The following is a 20618-nucleotide window of genomic DNA, read 5'->3' on the forward strand; positions in this document are numbered from 1 at the left end:
CAGAGAACACAGAGGTACTAGCCCCATGGTGCTGTGGTACAGTGTGCTGGATGTTCACCTTCAGTGCCTACACTAGGGGCGGTCAATGTTGGTCCTGGAGAGCCACAGTCCTGCAGAGTTAAGCTCCAACCCTAATCAAACACATGCAGAGTTAAGCTCCAACCCTAATCAAACTTACTAGAAAACAACAGGCGGATGGGGGTTTTATCAAAGTTGAAGCAAAACTCTGCAGGACTGTGGATTCTCCAGGACAGACGTTGGCCACACCTGGCCTACACCAACTTTGATTACATGTGTGGTTGTGACCAATGCACATCATCAAGGAGCTGGTCATGCCACACAGGAAGAGGTGTTTGGATGGCACACCCCACCTTTAAAACCATATTTACATAGTTCAATGGCAAGATGTGGGATTAAAAAACAAAACACAGTCACCACCCAGCCACAGGTATGCATCGGGCAGGAGACAGAACAGAAAGAGAAAGAGGTGCAGAATCTGCCCAGCTGCCAAAGACAGACAAGTCAGCAGCTGGTGTTCAGTGGCAGGCCTGTTTGCAAGGAGCACAAATCTGTAGTTGTCATTTGTGAGGCATGTAAGCACTAAGATGGCAATTTGAGTGTGATTTTATTTTGTTAGTTTTATTTTCCTCTATTCGGTCACATCACTTACAGTTGCACCACAGACAGTTCAATTTCAGTGTTATCGCTCATCAGTGATATGTGTATGTTATGTGCGACAAAGTGACAAATAAACATATTTCAAGTGTTAAATGGGTTGTTCTAAACTGCTAAAATAATTATTGTAACAAAATGCCTATATTCTTTTGTTTTATCATGCTTGCTTTGATGGGTTGTTTTTTTTTTTTTTTTGTTATATTGTTGTAGTAATAGATGGGTAATTTTTTTTAACAAAATGTCTTTTTTTTTTTTTTGCATTGTAAAATGATATTTTGAATATTCATGCATAATGGAATTTATAGATCAGGGAATTAAATGCTGAAATAAACAGATTTCAAAAGATAAAACAAAATAATGCCCAGCGAAGTATGATATAGCATAGGAAATGAATACGGGTCATTTTAGACCCATGTTGTGTATTAGAAGGGGTTTTCATAGCCTGTGCATCAAAGGGTTAACATCATAATGTCTTATAGTCACATTTACAGATTAGAGCTGGGCGATAATGTTGTTTTGTGTCATTTTGTGACAATTAAATCAAGCAGTAGGGATTTGCTATATAGTATGCATCACATTACATGAGTGTACTGTGTGTATGCAGATGAATTTGGATGTACTTACTGTAATATTTCCAACATTTTATATAGAGCTGGACGATAATATAGTTATATTTTGATTTGTAATATAGTTACAATTACCTATGCTGTTTACTTTTTTGTGACAATATAATTTTGTATATAGTGTACATTGCTGTACGTTACTGTACTGTATGCATGCTGGCCAATATTATGGTTTACATTAATATAATATATTTTATAGTCATGGATTGTATGGCTGAAAAGAATGGTTTGCAAAAGTGCTCAAAAAAATAACAGATGCCGTTTACACGGGAATTCTTTTATGGTAACCTATCTCTAAATGTCTCATTTATTTTAACTGTCAAAGAGAGAATGGAAAATAGTCGTATGAATATAAACTATAACTGGTTGTGCTGCAAAAAGCTTTACTAACATTATAAGATTAACCTAAAAATGAATTAAAACCTACCTAGTACGTGTCACTGTAAGTGTCTTAGCCAAAAATGCTGAGCTCTGAAACTCACTTTTATTGGATATTTGGAATTTAAATGGAATTTTGTGTCTCTAGGCGGAAACGCTGCTGACGAGGACTCGTATCGAGGGCCTCCTGGAGTGTGTGGCCTCACAAACCTAGGCAACACCTGCTTCATGAACTCAGCTTTACAGGTCAGAGGTCATGGATTGCTGAACACTCAGTCACATCATTTTTACAAAAGGCTTTTCTTGAAGTGAATTGTGTTTTTTTTTTTCCCACAGTGTCTGAGTAACACGCCACCACTGATGTATTTTCTGAGGAACTCGTATCTGGAGGAGCTTCTGAACTTCACAAACCCTCTGGGCATGAAGGGTGAAATTGCTGAAGCCTACGCAGATGTTATCAAGCAGATGTGGTCAGGCAGACACTATTCTGTGGTTCCTCGGGTATTTAAGGTAACGTAATTGTACTGATCAACCTTGCATTGCCATTTTTTAGTGCAAAAACCACACCAGTGGAGCTGAAATCAATTGGTCCCATTTCAAATCTGGTTCCATTCGAATTCATAATACCATTTCCCCTTTTTTATCATTAACTGTCCTCTCTCTGTTTTACATATCTTAATAAAATAAACTTAATATGCAGAAACAACTATGATTACAGTAATCGTTTAAATGTTTTTGGAAGAATTATGTTCACCAAGTCTGTTTTTACTATATCAAAAACACAGTTAAAACAGTAAAATTGTGAAATATTTTATTATTACAATTTTACGATAAATGTTTTCACAATTTTAAAAATATTTTCTGATGCATGCGAAGCTGAATTTAGTAGCCATTACTCTAGTCTTTAGTGTCACATGATCCTTAAGAAATCATTCTGATGCTATTTTTACTGCTCAAGAAACATTTTGAGAAAACTGATGCATTAAAAAAACTGCATTTATTCGAAGCAAATCTTTTGTAAAATTTTAAATACCTTTACAGTCACTTTTGATCAGTGCAAGTCATTTATAGGCTGCAAACAATGTGATTTATGATTGTTTGTTTTTTCTTTTGCTCCATTAATAGTGCAGAAATTAAGCAGTATTGTGTGTATGTGTCTTTGCAGACTAAGGTCGGGCCACTTTGCGTCACAGTTTTTTTCTGGGCTACCAGCAACACGACTCTCAGGAGCTGCTGTCTTTCCTGTTGGAAGGTCTACATGAAGACCTCAACCGGGTCAAAAAGAAGGAGTATATTGAACTCAGGGATGCTGATGGCAGACCTGACCAGGTGCTTTTTACACACTCACTATAGTGCATGCCATATTTATCAGTGTCACATATCACTTTATTGATAGTTCATTTATTAAATGCTGTTGTCACTCTTGTTTACAGCCAAACTGAGTAAATGTGAAAATAAAAGTAATAAATGTTTTGTGACACTAGTGGAGCATGCTTATTTTTTTAATTATTTTATTTTATGGAATTTTTTTAAATAAAATTTTATTATTTCATAATTACATTTCCATGGTTAAACCATGGTTCCATGTTTTTTTTTTTGTTTTTGTTTTTTTAAATCAGCATTTGTCCAAAATGGAAACATTTTGTAACAAAATTTTAGTCTTTACTATAACTCTTTATCAATTTAACATATCCTTGCTGAATTGAAAAGTATTAATTAAAAAAACCGTACTGAACCACCAAACTTTTGATTGATAGTGTATATTGTTATAAAAGATTTCTATTTAGAATAAATGTTGTTCTTTTTCATTTTTTAATCATCAAGTGATAATAAATAAGCTTATTATTATTATTTTATCTGTTTTTTTATCTGATTTTGTAAATTTGCCCACTTACAAAGAAATGAAAGGTCTGTAATATTTATGGTAGGTTTATTTTAAAGGATAGAGACAGAATACCAACCAAAAAATCCAGAAAAAACACATCATAAAAAAGGTTAGAAACTGATTTGCATTTCAGTGAGTGAAATAAGTATTTGATCCCCTACCAACCAGCAAGAATTCAGGCTAGTGTTTATTGTTATAAAAGATTTCTATTTAGAATAAATGCTGTTCTTTTTCATTTTTTAATCATCAAGTGATAATAAATAAGCTTATTATTATTATTATTTTATCATTTTTTTTTATTAAATTGCATTCTATTTTATATTATGGAAAGCTGTTGTTCGTATAGATGTTTACAAATATCTACTGATTAATTTATCAACCAGTTTTTCCAGCTTAGCCTCTGTTAAATCCACTATCGGTCAATCTTTTAAGTGTAACAATATTTATAACTTCACAACAAAACAAAGTGTTGCTATGGGAATCACATTTCTATTTGTGTATTGCAGGAAGTTGCTGAGGAAGCATGGCGTAACCATTTGCGGCGGAACGATTCAGTCATCGTCGACACATTCCACGGCTTGTTTAAGTCAACGCTGGTGTGTCCCGAATGCAACAAGGTCTCTGTGACCTTCGACCCCTTCTGCTACTTGAGTGTGCCCTTACCTGTTAGTAAGGAGAGGGTCATGGAGGTCTTCTATGTATCGCTGGATCCCACAGCCAAACCCACCCAGGTTTGTATTATGTCATATACTGAGAAAAAAAAAAACTGCAAAATACCAAATTGCTCAGTCACTTTTGGCAGGAAAAACAGCATGTGTGCAGCATGACAGACATGATCATTATGAGTGAGCCCCATGCTATGAGTTTGGCAGATGTGAATGATGTAGCACTGCAGGTTTGTAAGCAGGAAGACAGCTGGTGGTGTGTGTTGATGTCATCAGAACCAGTTTTGCTTAGGGCAAATTATTCTGTTGAACAGAGTTTAATAAGGATTCAGTAAAACCATTGCTTTACTGTGAGTTTCGTTCATCCTGATGACTGATGAATGTGTCTGTCTTCCCTCTGCAGTATCGTCTGATTGTACCTAAAGCTGGGCGAGTGATTGACTTGTGCACTTCCCTTTCTCAGGCAACAGGCGTCCCTCCCAACCAGGTTCGAACAAGCACTTTAACTACTGAAACACTGGCAAATTGAGTTTACAAATGACTTATGGCTATAGTCTTGGTTGAGTTAATGCTATGACCCTGTATCCATTTTAAGTTTGATTTACTACTGACAAATGTTGTATTTGTTCTGGACTAATAAATGATCTGCTCTTCACAGATGGCTGTGGCAGATGTTTTCAATCACCGCTTCTATAGGATTTACCAGGCTGATGAATCCTTAAGCTGTATATTGGACCGGGATGATATATTTGTGTAAGATAGAACTAATCTGAGTAAACAGCTTTTTTTTTTAAACATAAAAATTTATTATATATTTATATAAACAAATCAATTTATATATTTTTTCCCTTTTTTTTTTATTATTGTTAATGTCTGACTTTTCCAAGCCTTTAGCTTTATTGTTTATTTCCTTTCAAAATATAATTCATAATATGATATATATTTATATAAAATTATAAATACATAATCTTTTTTTTTCAGTTGTTGTTAGTGTCTGACTTTTCCAAGCCTATAACATTTTTTTGATTTCATTTCATATAATGCAGTTTATTTTCAAAATATAAATCATAGTGCATTACAGTGGGGGAAGTGTTTATTTGATCCCCTGCTGATTTAGTAAATTTGCCCACTTACAAAGAAATGGAGGATCTGTAATATTTATGGTAGGTTTATTTTAAAGGATAGAGACAGAATACCAACCAAAAAATCCAGATAAAACACATAAAGGATAGAAATTGATTTGCATTTCAGTGAGTGAAATAAGTATTTGATCCCCTACCAACCAGCAAGAATTCAGGCTCCCACAGATTTGTTATGTGTCCATGTGGAACACAGATTAGTCCTGTCACCTTAAAGAAGTTACTCATAATGTCACCTCATTAGGTATATAAGACACACAATCTGTTTCTTCCATTCCAACCTCTCCCACCACCATGGGCAAGACCAAAGAGATGTCAAAAGATGTCAGAGACAAGATTGTAGATCAGCACAAGGCTGGCATGGGCTACAAGACCATCATTTAAGACAAGAAAACTAAAACAATGTGAATCAAAGCTGCATCTTGAGACAATCGGCTGGGTCTATAAATGTTGTTTGTGATGTGTTGACGCAGGTATCAGCTGAGCAGTGGTTGTGTGGATCAGGATGGTGAAGAGGTGGTTATGGCCATCTATATGCGTGAACGCTCCCATTACAGAGATTACGGCTCGGGAAGCAACAACTATGGCACCTCCCTGTTCGGTCACCCGCTGCTGATGTCTGTGCCACGCGCCCAGTGCACACGGGAAGATCTCTACCAGCTCCTCCTGAAAAGACTGGCGTAAGTCTAATCAGCCATGCATGTTTGTCACAAGCTAGTTTTCATTAAATATTGGGATAGTTTAGTTTTTAATATTTTGTACATTTTTAAAGTGTTTTTGTTATTAAAGGGAGCACATGCAATGACCATTATGGAATTATTTCTACAAAAAAAATATATATGTGAATATTAATACGGTTATAAAATTGTTGCCAGCTATGTATGTCATTAGTCCTGGAATCAAAATTCATTAATTATACAGAACACAGATGCTTTGTATTATTCCTTTATTTGTGCATTTTTAACTGCATTGTATTGATTATTAAAACAATTTGTACATATTTTACTGCCAGTAGATGCGTTGAATTATTAGTTTTTTTGTATAAATCTGGTAACTGCTTCAGTATGCTGTTATTGTGCATTTTTATTTCAGTATCACTGGTTTTTTGGGTGCATAAATCTGTCGTGATCTGTTTTTTTTCAAGGCCAAAGTTGGGTTGCCATTCATATGTGTCATAATTCTGTCCTGCACAGGCGATATGTCCATCCCCTAGACCCTTCAGAAGAAGTAGAGGAAGAAGAAGATGAGGAAGATTTGTACAAGGCTCAAACCAATGGAGTTAGTGATGGTATGACTAAAGGAAATATATACTTTTATTCTGCAAGGATGCATTAAATTCATTAAAAGTGATGGTAATGTCATTTATAATGTTACAAAATATTTCTATTTCAAATAAATGCTGTTCTTTCTCATTTTCTATTCATCAAAGAATTTTAATAAAAATGCCACTGTTTCCACAAAAATATTCAGTTTTAAAGTTTCTTAATAAAATATTTCTTGAACAGCAGATCAGCATATTAGAATAATTTCTGAAGGATAATGTGACACTGAGGACTGGAGTAATGATGCTGAAAATGCACAGGAATAAATTACATTTTTAGATATATTTAAATAGAAAGAGTTATTTTAAATTGTCATAATATTTCACATAACTGTTATTTTACTATATTCTTTATCAAATAAATACATTTTTGTTTTGATGGGTATAAGAGAACTCTTTTAAAAACTTGAAATGACCCCTCAATTTTGTGTACAAACAATGATTCATTTCTGAACAGATGAGGGCGAGGAAGACTCTGAGGAGGCAGGGCCATCCAAGAAAGAGGAGGAGACTCAAGAAAGCGGCCAGGCCGAAGAGCAGAACAACTGCCAATCAGAAGCCAGCCCAAGCAGCGAGGGGGAGGAGAAAGCTGAGGAGGAGGAGTCGAGTAGCGAACCGGACCGGGGCAGCAGTACCGAGGAGGGCCAATCAGCATGCGGCAGCACTGACACCAACTCCCAAGATGCCACTGACGGGGACCAAAGTGCTGGTGTGGAACCCTCGGGAAAGGAGGAAGAGGATGAAGATGAGGACGAAGAAGAAGAAGAGGAGGCCGCATCTTGCGCTCAGGCAAACAAGAGGCTTCCGGGAAGACGGCGCAACACTGAGAAGCAGAAAAAAGCCCTCTTTACCATTCAGGCGGTGAACTCTAATGGCACCACAGAGCGAGGGATGGGAGAGGTGGACGGCGGCTTCTCTTTTAGCTGTGAGTACATACTAATGAGAAACTCAGTTTATTACAGACACTTCTGATGCTTTGTACAACTTCAGGGTCATGTGCGCACAAGCAAGGGTCATAACAAATTGAGATTATGTGACTTTTATCTCTCCGGCTGCTCAATTCGCATCTTTTCATAGTCATGGTATCTTTTAACTCCGAGTGTTCATAAGTAGAAATGTTCCTGCTCTTAATGGCATGACTCACTGTTTTTGTTTAGCTCAGCCATACATCGCCATCGACTGGGACCCTGACATGAAGAAGAAGTACTACAATGAGAATGAAGCCGAGGTAAGATTGATAATGAACTCTTTGATCCTTAAAAATGCTTTTCGTCTGTTATTGCAATCTCTCATATAAGGCTCAATCCAGTCTATTCCATTAGAAGTTTTGTGTCAAGTATTACTCCTAATGCAGTGATGCGTCTGTATTGCATCACCGCAGTCAATTTAGGTCACCTTCACTTATGTAGAGCTTTATACAATACAGACTGTTTCAAAGCAAGTTCACAGTAATGCACAGGAAAATAACAGAATTTATGATATGCAAATTCTGCTGAAAGCATTTCTATAAAGACAATAGTGTGTCATTATTCAGCTGTGGTCAGTTCAGTGTTGATTCAGTTCAATAAAGGTGTAAAGCTGCTCAATTGTGAAACAAGTTCAGTTTAGCTATAAGAAGCTCTACAGAAGGCATAGTGTCGTTATCCAAATCGAGTCAGCTCAGTTAAATAACGGTATCATTGTTGCAGAATTCATTAATTATGAATAACTAATTCAATTCAGCTTTACAGCAGCTCTACAGAATACAATATTTTCATGATTCTGCTTAATTCAGTTAAAGTGTTGTTCTCATCCGATAATGTCAGTGCAGTAAAATCAATAATATTACTAAATATTAAGTGTTTTAAAACAGCACTGCAGCTTTTCTTTGTCAATTTTATTTATCAATTTATTATGTACATAAATATAAACACACATGCTTTTAAAATGTACAAAATGTACTTGTTCTCACCAGTCTGCTATCGCAGTGATTTTTTTAAAGCTTTTTAATAAGCAAAATATGCTTAAATGCAGTATTAATTTGATCATTTAATTGAATAAATATAAAAATCCATTATTTCTGTAATCTTTTGTTACAAAACCTAATCTTGAGTCTTTTCGAGCTATGCAAACTGCAGCATTTCTGTTGCAAACCTGTTTTTTATGTGTATGCAGAAATATATAAAGCATCAGAGCATGGATGTCCCTCACCAGCAAATCACAGTGCAGCTGCAGGAATGCATAGAGCTCTTTACCACGGTAGAGACACTGGAAGAGGAAAACCCCTGGTAATCTACTACTTTAGACCTATTACAGATTCAAGCCTTTTATTTCAGTCTATCCTTCATAAGCATGAAGAAAGAGAAACCTTCTGTGTTTGTTGCATAATTTAGAGCCATAACCATGTGTTTCATAATTACTAGTGATGTATTTAAAGAACTGGATTGCTTCCTCCGCACACGTTTGTTTATGTGGTCTGTAGGTATTGTCCAACATGTAAAAAGCATCAGCTTGCCACTAAGAAATTGGATCTGTGGTCTTTGCCTGAGGTTCTTATCATCCATTTAAAGCGCTTCTCCTACACAAAATACTCTCGAGAGAAACTGGATACCATCGTGGAGTTCCCCCTGCGGTAAGATGAAGACATACATACACTAGTGTTCAAAAACGTGTTTTTGAAAGAAATCTCCTATGCTCACCAAGGTTATATTTATTTAATCAGCAATACAGTAAAAACAGTAATATTGTGAAATATAATTACAATTTAATGTAACTGTTTTCTATTTGAATATATTGTAAATGTAATGTTTGTGTGATGGTAAAGCTGAATTTTCAGCATCATTACTCCAGTCTTTTGTATCACATGATCCTTCAGAAATCTTTCTAATATGCCGATTTGCTGCTTAAGAAACATTTCTGATTATTATTATTAAACAGTTGTGTTATTTACTATTTTTGTGGATACCATGATACATTTTTTCAAGAATTTTTAATAAATAGAAAATATAACAGCAATTATTTGAAATAGAGGTCTTTTATAATATTGTAAATCTTTACTGTAATTTGTGATCAGTTTATTGTGTCGTTGCTGAATAAAATTAGTAATGTCTTTCAAAAAATCTTACTGACCCCAAACTTTTGAATGGTAGTGTGCAATTATAAATGCTTTTGTTTGATGTGATGGGGTCATAAATGTTGAAAATGTTGACGAGCAACCTTTATATTTTTTTCTTTCAATTGTTGATACTCAGACTATTACATTTTCATGTGGTTCATATGTTGTTATTGCTCTAGTGAAAAGCAGCTCTCTTTCTCTGACTGCAGGGATCTGGACTTCTCAGGTTTCCTCCTAAAGAAGACCGTGAACAGTACTGAACCTCCCTGTAGATATGACCTGATCTCTGTGTCCAACCACTTCGGCGGACTCCGAGATGGCCACTGTATGCATCAGTCTTCTTAGCCTTCATTAAACAGCATGCTTATTTGATTAGTGAGAATAACATTGCACAAACATTTTTCTTTTTCCCCCTTCTAGATACTAGTTATGCCCGGAACAAGGACAACGGTCAGTGGTATTACTTTGACGACAGCAAGGTGACCTATGCAAGGGAGGAACAAATAGTGGTGAGATTAAAGCACCTTTCTGTGGTTTGCATTATCAACATGAAATCAAAATAGACTTTTTATGTTTTTATTAAATTTCCTTGGTCTTGCCCCCACATTACTCATCAGTGCACACTCTTCTAAAATGAAATGTTTGTTTTTCCTCAAAATACAATAACTTTCTCAGCCTCTGAAATGACTGGGCCACATGTGTCAAAAAAGACTGGTCTGTTTAAAATGATGTCCACAAGAAGTGGCCATATCAGTGGAGTAGAGTTGATTTATTCTACATGAACTCATGGTGGTTGCCAGATTGAGATCATGTGATATCCAGGCGTAATTTGGGAGTTGGCTATAATACCATTGAAAATACAATTCATAAGTTTACTATATAGTGCTTGAGGAGATTTACTAAAGTACATCTAAACAAGTCAAACAATTTAATAAGCACAGTATGGGGTCAGTATGGTTGTTTTTTTTTCCAAGACATTAATATTTTTATTCAGCAAGGATGCATTATATTTATTAAAAGTGATAGATAAGACATTTATAATGTTACAAAACTGTTTCTATTTATCAATTTTCTGAAGGATCATGTGACACTGAAGACTGGAGTAATGATGCTTAAAATCCTGCATTGCATCACAAGAATAAATTAGATTTTATATAAATTTATATTTGAATAGAAAACAGTCATTTTAAATTTTAATAATATTTCATAATGTTACCTTTTTTATTGAATTATTTGATCAAGTAAATGCAGCCTTGGTAAGCATGACATACTTTTCATAAACATAAAAAAAACTTGCAAACTTTTGAATGGTATTGAAAATACAATAGGCTTGTAATGTTTACTCTTCCTGTATTCCTGTAGACCAGTGCCGTCTACCTCCTGTTCTACCAGCGCCAAGACAAGATCCGCCAGCCCACCGTCCCTCCACCCGTCCCCTCCTCCAGCCAGCCCGAGAACCACGTCTCATCCCAGACCCACGATGGCATGGATGGAGCCTCTTCCTGTGTCAGCATGGAGACGGACTGATTTCTGTCCACTTCATTCTTTCTTACTCTCATCTTCCTAATCAACATAAACTTGAAGCTCCGCCTCTGCTCTGACTCCGACAGGAAGTGCGAGGCAGGGGCACCTCTCTCAGGCTGGTGCACGAGCATCATGGGGTGTGAATGTAGAATTATTTTTTTTTTTTCTTCCTGTAAGACAAACTCAAGGAAACGGGTTAGGCTGGTAGCGGCGGATTCAGAGATCGCGCACTGATTTATCTGCGGCGAGCTTCAGTGACGATGAGAATTCAGAGAATGAGGTTTGCGCTGCAGTTCATCGTCACCGACATGTTCTTTATTTTTTCCTAAGCTTGCTGTCCATGGTGGTGATGTTTGATCTGAACATACCACCGTGTTTGGCATCATGAATCAGTTTATTCCAGCAGCGACGTTCATCATGGGCGCTTTCAGCAGGGACGGTTGGGCTTTCTCATATCAGGGATGTCATGTGCTTCAGATATCTGAGATCTTGTAAAAAGGTGTGGGTGGAGAAATAGGTGGAGGTAAATGAGATATAGCTTTCTGTCCACTCACTCGTGAACTATTTATTTTCATAATTGCTAGATGCTAATGTGGAGTGAGAGATTGTAATTCTAAAGAGCGGCTTCTAAAGATCTTCCATTTTTATTTTCAATCTTGTGATGGGGTTTTTTTCCGTCTGTCATGAGGTCTGGGAAGAGCCACTCTGTTGCGGGACACAAACAGAGGCCTGTTTTCCAGTGAGAATTTGCTTTTTTATCTTAATTAAAAAGGAAATGCACAGCAAGATTTAAATATTACATTCTTTTTGACTAATTGCGTGCAATTTATAACAAACTCTTTGGAGCAATGAGAATATTTCATCAAAGTGCTTTCTGGATAGAGCTCTTTTCGGGATGATTTTTAAAGCACCTCTGTACAGTATTTTTGTATTGTCATAAATGTTGTATTATCTTTGATCATTTGGATCAGATGCTGGGAATGTGGGAGCTTTCATTTTATTTTGTTTATTATAGATTGAATATATAATTGTATACACATCTTTTTATATGAATAAATGCTGACTATAAAGTCAAGGTTAGATTGGACACATTTGGCTTCCATTTACATGTTTTTCCTCTGAATAAAAGGAGGCGTAGCTAATGCGTTCCCTCGGTTTATACTGACTGCATATTAACATTTCTCAGCTGCTCACAGTGTTGTAATTCATTCGGCCCGCTGCGTAAAGATTTTATAAAAAAAAAAAAAAAAAGCTTTTTCAATTGCACTTCCCATTAAGTGACTGCTTTATTGCATTCCTTGGATTTTAATGGACACAGTTTATCTGTGTAGTCTTATGAGATTTATATAAATATGTCACTATATACCTTCGGTATGTTCCAATATAATAACACAGGTGAATCTCACAAAACCTGTCTGGAACAAAAGACATCAAAAACAAAGGAAACAATATGAAATAATATATTTTTTTTATTAGAAAAAGAAGCATTTTGACATTTTCATGACAATTTAGCATTCCAAAATTCTGTTAGTATGAAAATTTCTATACATCCTGATAGTATTTGTAAATTAAAAATGACCTGTTATGTTCTTGACTGCATTTGTGAGATTTACAAACCTGTGAAAAAAAGATGGAAAGCTGAAATTTCTTGTAGTCTGCTTTACAAATAGACCGTTTGTTTTTAAAACAGTTCCTCGAATGACTGAACTCATTTATTTCTCATCTGCAGTCTTCCATTTTGTACAAGGTTTAATGAATGCAATGATCAGTTTAAAAAGAGCTTTAGTTTTTACTATTTTACAGTAATTAAATGCTTCATTTTAGTATTTATTTCTAAAATAATTGACTAGTGCTGGAATCAACCGCTTCAGGAAGCCACATACAGTACAGCCTAATTTCTTAAATGCAGCATGTTTATAATATTACAATCAGATATTTATCAGAGCTACTGTGTGACCTGCTTGTATTATTTCAGTGAAATCCATCAGATGGTCAGCTGTAAATAACTGAAATATTACAGCAATTCAATTGGTTTGAGAAATAGTCTATTTCTGTCAATGCTACTCAAATTTCTAAAGCCCATTTCACAGTATAACACCAAATTTCATATTTGTGATTTTGCATTGTGAGGGCTTTTTTTGTATAGAATTTAAACATAAGTTATCAAATAAAAGCTTTGGAGTTTTGAATATTGAGTATGTAGTATTTTCAATCTGAATCTTGGAGCTGTGTAAGTGTACATTTGACTCACCTCTGTGTGATTCACAAACATTAGACAAACCAACCATTTCCTCTCGTCTGATTCAATCAAAGACACAAGCACAAACTGATTTCCTCCTCACCTTAGGGTTCCATATAATGTTTATTAAATATCTCTTGTACAGTAACCAAAATAGTATCTGTTTGACATTCAATTTGCTGTTATAATATCTCTCTGGCTGAAATAATGGCTTGTAAATAAAGAACTTGTTACAAACCACACCAGAGAAAATCTGCCGGATAGAGACTGTTTAATCAAAGATGAAAACCGAACTGACATTTTAAGAAACAACTAACCCGAAAATATATTTTCAAGGCATCACTTCACACATAAATAGACAATTAAGACATGAGAACTTATGTATACTAACACCTCTGGCAAAAATGAATACAATTTAGATCTACACTGTGGCTTACAACAAATTAAATGTTCATGTGCAACGCTCACAGTTGACAAAAACATGTCAGACATATTGTAGATGCTTTGCAGGCCATTCACATTCATTCAAAACAAACTAAACGCTATCAGGATCACTGGAGTCTATGAGTCCTGTGTTAAGAATCACATCTGCTTGTGAATTAAACCATCTTAACAGCACTGGTGATTTGCAATCAGGGTTGTTTTTACTGTAGTTCTTAGCTAAAGAGTCCTCTGAAGTTCAGATCCTGACACATGAGTTCCTCCTCTACGTTCTCCAAGGCCCATCTGTGCTCCACAATCTCCAGAGCTTCCCACTCGCTCTGAAACAACGGTAATGAATACGTTTAGAGCATCGCAGAGCTTTATACATCGGAGAAGAGTGTGAACTTTCTGCTAAACATCCCCTTTTGTGTTCTGCAGGAGAAAGAAAGCCATACGGGTTTACAACAACAGCATGAGATCTCTCTCTCCAAGTATATAATTATTCCTGTTTGAGGACTGAATTGACTCACTGCAACCAACACTGAATCTGCATTCCTCAAGAAATATGATGTGTCGATAGTCCTGTAATTATGTGAGCTTCAAAACGGCAACGGTTAAGGTTTCGCAATTATACTAAGATGATGAGGTTATGAAATTAAAACAACCACGTTTCCACATCGGCACTGCTGTTGCATGCATCATCTGTCCACTGGGGCTGTAGGTGCTGAATTCCCAAGAAAAATTTGACTTTAACTAAATTTTATGTTACAACACAAATAACTGCTGGCATGTGTTTTTTTTTTAGATGTGCATGTTTGTCCCAGAATAAAGTCATACAATGAGAATGATCACATATAAATGGTTTAATTTATGCAAATGATGTTCTACTCACCTTAAATGCTTTATTAGGATCAGGAGGCATCGCCATTGCGGCTCCCGTCATTTGATCCTGCATAATTCTTGATTGATCTGCAGCTGAAAATAAACAACTTCTGGTTGAAATAGCTGAGAAAGTAATCTCAATTTCACAGATTTTAATATAGCATTTAATACAATACAACACATTAGGTAAGTGTATATTAATAGTCATTGAATTATATAACTATTAAAATAATGCATAATATAATCAGTCATAAAAAGGTCTAAATATCAGAAACAAAAACAACCAACCATTGTCTTGTCCAAGGATGAGGGTGTACATGCTTCTGAGCCCAAACACATTGAGAAAATACCATGATGCTGAACTGACCCTATACAAGCAACAAATTCAGATTTTATTCACAGTTTTCAGCTTCTGGCAACAAATAAAATGCATCACATGTGAATACTGTACCAGGATGCATCTAGAGAGAGCAGCTCAATTCCTCTCTGTAGCATGGGCTTGAATCTCAGCGTCAGAGGAAACGGAACTTTAGCTGAAGGGGAAACAAGCAGCACAGAAAACCGGACTTTGGTAACAATTCATTTAAACTCTTGCAAGCTTACTTTTTTCAAATAACATTCACTTGAGATTTAATCAGATAAATAGCAGCCACTACAACTTTTAGACATTTTCAAGTCATTGTATTTTTCTTTTGGTGACGCAGAGAAAAATAATATGTTGTTGCTTTTTTGAGAGAGAAGAGGAGTCTATATAAAAATTTTGTATGCAGTGGGCTGAACAAATGTTTATGCGGTAATCCTACTATGGTTGAGAGCCCACTTACCAACGTCTGCCTTTCAGAAAATGAGTTATGAATGTACTGGCCAAATGTTACATCACCCAATTAAAATTCATGAGCCGGCTGTTAAGGTTTAGAATGTCTCCCTTCACATTTCAGATGCTTCCTACACCCCTGAATTTAATCACACTTACAAATGATTGTTTCAGAAAGAAGACCACATACACACATGCTCACTAGATCCTTTTTATAGTTTATAGTTTTAAGGGAGTTGCGCACCCAAAAATGAAAATTCACTGAACATTTACTCACCCTGAGGCCATCCAAGATGTAGATGAGTTTGTTTCTTCATGGGAACAGATTTGGAGAAATTTAGCATTAAATCACTTGCGCACCAATGGATCCTCTGCAGTGAATGGGTGCCGTCAGAACGAGAGTCCAAACAGCTGATAAAAACATCACAGTAACCTTCGCCAGTCCATCAATTAATGTCTTGTGAAGCGAAAAGCTGTGTGTTTGCAAGAAACAAATTCATCATTAAGACGTTTTTAACTTTAAATCGTTGCTTTAAGCTAAAATAAGTTTTCTATCCATAATATCACTTTCCACAGTGATCTTGGATTTTCTTCATCGGAGGATTATTGTAGATTATGGACTACAGCAATGGTTTAAAGATGAAACGCCTACATGATTGATCGGTTTCTTACAAACATGAAGCTTTTTCACAAGACTGGAGTGGTCAGTGAGGACTGCTTGTAGATTATTGTGATGTTTTTATCAGCTGTTTGAACTCTCATTCTGACGGCACCCATTCACTGCAGCGGATCCATTGGTGAGCAAGTGATGTGATGCTACATTTCTCCAAATCTGTTCCCATGAAGAAACAAAGTCCTTTACATCTTTGCCGGTTGGTGAATACATTTTCAGCAAATCCTCGTTTTGGGGTGAACTATTCCTCTAATTCTGACAAATAACAAAAGCTCTTACTTGTGACAAAACCAGAAAAGGCCCAGTTGATCCATCCTCCAATCAGAATCATTGGCAGCACATTGGTCAGGTTCCCTTTCATCATGTCCGTCAACATGCTGGTGTCTGGGACAGGTGATGCGAAATGTTATGATGAAGCATATTTAGTCATTCCTTGTAATTTTAGGATGTTAAAGGAGCTCTTACCGGTCATGGGGTTTTTGGGGATCACCTTTCTTTTGACCTTCTTGAAGAATCCAGTCTCAGGGTTGTTGAAATAGTGTTTTCGCATGGCAAATGACTGAAATGGGACAGCATTATTGATCACTGACACAAACAAGTAAGTTTATTCCATGAAAATATGCAGGGAACTGTTATTCATAAAGTAATTAATACCTGTTTGGGAAGATATTTTCCATTTTCTCTCAGGATGCGGCTGCGCAGCAACACCTGGCTGTGATTTTAAATGAATTAAAACGGATAAATGTATGTGTTCACATTATAATTTGCAATGATTATGTATAAACTGCAACAGTTCCAAAGAGATTTTTATAAAGCATTCTTTCCTCAAAATGTTTCCTGAAGCTTTAAATAATTAAAATCTTAAGAAGAACTTGCCTAGGATTTAATATATTTGAAGAAATAAAACAGCTTTATTGTATTTCCATATTTTGTAATCTAATGATTATATTCGGGCAAACTTTGAGAATTTAAAAAAAGTCTTCATTTTAAATTCCGATGGATTTTGCATAATTAATTATACCTGTTTATTCCCTGATATCCAGAATACATATTTGCATCAAGTATTTCTGACCAATACTGACAATATCATTTACTCAGCAATCAAAACTTTAAATTTTGCCAAAATAACTTTATAAAGACTGACATTTTTAAATTTAAGTCAATCATTTTTTATTTATTTTTTTTAAGCTAAATGTAGTATTAATACAACTAAACAGAATTTTATAGACAAAATTTCATTCATCAATATTCTGCCAAGACAACTTTAAAAAGATAAACACAGGTATCATTTTTTTTTTTTTGGTTAATTATTATTTTTATTAAAATCAAGTATTGAATATAAATAGAATTTTTATAGATGGCATTTTAAACATTCATTGTTTTACTATTTTTTTTATAGAATTACAGTAGTCTATATGTTGTGAGTCTGATAACATGTTTATGGTTAAACACCTGTGTGTATCTCACCTGTCAGACACCTGCTGCAGATCCACTTTCTTCTCGTTATGAAGCAGTTGAGTGACGTAATGCCGCAAAACTCCGACGATGAATGTGATGAAGACTATGGGCAAAACGACCCACAGGCGAATACTGGAGTCTAGCAGCAGCTCTGGACCTGCCATTTCCTACACCAAAACTATCCTCTACAACAAGTTTATTTAAATACTCAAATTACAACACGATGAAAAGTCAATCTATGGTAGAACTACTGCACTTTTATACGACAAGTAACCACATTGCTGCATGAACATGCGCCATATGCACATTGCACAGCTGCCTTTTGACCTTTGAACTAAAAGCGAAGTTCGATTCGTGAGTCGAATCTATTAAATGAAACCGTAGAATCGATTCATGCACGAACTGGACTGTATCGGTCTGCGCGTTTATCGAGTCCTCACTGAACCGAGTCTCTGTTGAACGTGACAGTTTGTTTTTACAGTCTATGGTTTTAACACATGTAAACGAAATAGATATAGTTTTAAAAGTAAGTAGTAATGTGTGCATTTAAATAGTTTTATTACACGTTTGGAGCATATAAAAACCACGCGAGGATGTCGGGGATAACGTCATATCGTAAAAGAAACTTTTTTTTAACTTGCTCTTTAAGACGAATTGTTTAACTGAACCGATTCGCAGGAAAGAGTCGCACGTCCCATCACTACTTTGAACTGTGAGATATTTATGTTTTTATTTTATTTTAACTAAACGGATAGACTTGTCTAATTTATATATAAAATGTATATATATTTTTTTTCTTTAAAAAAAAAAAGTTAGTTTAACGCAATTTCCGGTTTCGAAGACGTTTCCGTGTATCTTGTAAACAAGTGGAGAGCCACGTGACAGGCTGAAAGAAGGTTAGCTTCACACAGTCGAGCATTTACTATTAAAAAAACAAATTCATTTGTCAACACTAATCTTTTTATCGCTGCATCGATTTCTGATGCACGTTTATATTAGAAACAGACTACGATTAAAATAAATATTGCTGTATCATAGTCGATCTGCAACCATCTTTTTTCTCATACCATGACTCCTGGGGCGAAAGTCTTGCAGTATGAGACGTTTATCAACGAAGTATTGAGACGAGACTTGCAGTAAGTATCATCGCTTGAGATTCAGCTTTGGTGTAACACCTGTTTACGCATGTTTACATGTTTGTAGCATGGTAATACCATGATTTCTGTAAATATGTTCTATCGTAATACCATGGTATTATTTAAAGTGCCATTGGGTTCTATATAAATACACATTTTACATGGTAATGTGTATGTTATATGTATATGTAAATCTTTCTCTCTCTCTCTCTCTCTCTCTCTCTCTATATATATATATATATATATATAAAGATTAAAAATAGGTGGATAAAATATTTTCTATGCACTTTACTTTCCATTGCAATAGTGTAAATTATGTTCATATGTTCATAGTTCTGCCTATAGTGTACATACACTTTCACATATTCCATCTGTATAGTATGTTCATAGTACACCTATCTGTATATCATGCTTATAGTATTTAAAATTTAAAATCTGTAAATTATGTCCATAATACTTATCTGTATAGTTATTGTACATATTGTAGACCTTGTATATTCTGTACTTACTGCTTATTGCACTTCTGGTTAGATGCTAACTGCATTTCGTTGCCTTGTACCTTACATGTGCAGTGACAATAAAGTTGAATCTAATCTAATCTAATCTAATCTAATAAAAATGATCTTCTACTATTTTAACTCTTACGTTCTCTGACAGGAAAGTATTGGAGGAAAGAGATGCTGTGTATGAGAAAATAGCACAATACCTTCAGCTGAAGAACACAATTAAAAGCATTCAGGTGTTTTATCTCTGTCCTTTTTTATTCATTTATTAATTTTTTATGTAACCTTGCCTATCTCTGACGTTTTCTTGCTCTCATTCTGTATTGAGAGATGTGTATTATAACATGTAGCGTTTGCTGTATTTTATTCATCTTTAGGAAACCGACAGCAAGGAACTCAAAACAGATGTTGACCTTGGCTGCAATTTCCATGTGCAGGCTCACGTGTAAGTATTGCAAGTCTGATGTCTGTGTACTGTGCGTCAATGCCTCCGTCTTAACATTTAAAAAGGGCAAACTCATAAAGGATTCATTCCTTTTTAGACCTGATGCATCAAAAATATATGTGGCAGTTGGATATGGATTCTTTGTCGAATTCACACATACAGAGGCTTTGAAGTTCATAGAAAAGAAGACTAATCAGCTAACAGAGTAAGAGAGCATTTGGTTTTATCTGTTGTTTTTTGATTGTTTTGAAATGTGCATGTTTGCCTATTTATATATATATATATATATATATATATATATATATATATATAATTTTTTTTTTTTTTTACCGTGAGATGTTCAGACGTTCATCATTATTGGAAAATTTCAGGTATACTGAGGTCCTTACCAAAGATGCAGCAAAGATAAAAGCCAACATCCGCATGGTTTTGGAGGTACAAATCATTACAGTTTACTTGCTTATACTTTTTTTAGTTCATTGTGATGCTTAAAAAAAATCTGTTTCCATAGGGTTTGAGGGAATTGCAAGGTCTGAAAGATCTTCCAGAGGACAGAAGGAGAGAGGTGTTGTAGTACAGTACACCAATCACAGAACAGTGTATTAAATTTGTACACATGACTGTTATGTTTGTTTCAAAGAGTGTGAACTTTATGGCAGCCAGGTTCAGAGGAGCATTGCGTTTTAACAGGTTATACTGTTGTTTTGAGAAGTTTGCTGAATAAATACATTTTCGGTACAA

At 35.3% G+C, this 20618-nt stretch overlaps 3 protein-coding genes across 4 annotated transcripts; 2 read left to right on the top strand and 1 right to left on the bottom strand.

The window, feature by feature from the left end:
• The first annotated feature begins 397 nt into the window (after nucleotides 1–397).
• Nucleotides 398–12391, top strand: LOC109076954 (ubiquitin carboxyl-terminal hydrolase 11-like). The gene is given in 17 exon segments (XM_042775916.1): nucleotides 398–593; nucleotides 1825–1922; nucleotides 2013–2191; nucleotides 2848–2869; nucleotides 2871–3005; nucleotides 4068–4292; nucleotides 4630–4713; nucleotides 4885–4979; nucleotides 5839–6045; nucleotides 6559–6653; nucleotides 7144–7611; nucleotides 7844–7914; nucleotides 8841–8953; nucleotides 9148–9297; nucleotides 9990–10105; nucleotides 10201–10289; nucleotides 11143–12391. Coding segments are annotated over 17 exon segments (2508 nt in total). The 3' UTR covers nucleotides 11308–12391.
• Nucleotides 12392–13634: 1243 nt separating this feature from the next.
• Nucleotides 13635–18138, bottom strand: LOC109090302 (ER membrane protein complex subunit 3-like). The gene is made up of 8 exons (XM_019104097.2): nucleotides 17803–18138; nucleotides 16990–17047; nucleotides 16801–16894; nucleotides 16615–16719; nucleotides 15300–15381; nucleotides 15137–15216; nucleotides 14859–14941; nucleotides 13635–14304 (listed from the first exon to the last, which is right to left on the bottom strand). Exons 1-8 carry the CDS (start codon nucleotides 17955–17957, stop codon nucleotides 14200–14202), a joined length of 762 nt encoding a protein of 253 aa, XP_018959642.2. The 5' UTR covers nucleotides 17958–18138; the 3' UTR covers nucleotides 13635–14199.
• A 482-nt stretch (nucleotides 18139–18620) lies between these two features.
• Nucleotides 18621–20618, top strand: LOC109090306 (ubiquitously-expressed, prefoldin-like chaperone). Of its 2 annotated transcripts, none has more exons than XM_042776208.1 (6): nucleotides 18621–18929; nucleotides 19587–19668; nucleotides 19810–19877; nucleotides 19975–20082; nucleotides 20222–20312; nucleotides 20389–20618. In XM_042776208.1, exons 1-6 carry the CDS (start codon nucleotides 18862–18864, stop codon nucleotides 20449–20451), a joined length of 480 nt encoding a protein of 159 aa, XP_042632142.1. In that variant the 5' UTR covers nucleotides 18621–18861; the 3' UTR covers nucleotides 20452–20618. The 2 variants fall into 2 exon arrangements, with proteins under 2 accessions (XP_042632142.1, XP_042632143.1); XM_042776209.1 differs by having other exon boundaries at nucleotides 18633–18929; nucleotides 20249–20312.

Source organism: Cyprinus carpio, chromosome A19, assembly GCF_018340385.1.
Source record: "Cyprinus carpio isolate SPL01 chromosome A19, ASM1834038v1, whole genome shotgun sequence".
In the NCBI taxonomy this organism is placed as follows: Eukaryota; Metazoa; Chordata; class Actinopteri; order Cypriniformes; family Cyprinidae; genus Cyprinus; species Cyprinus carpio.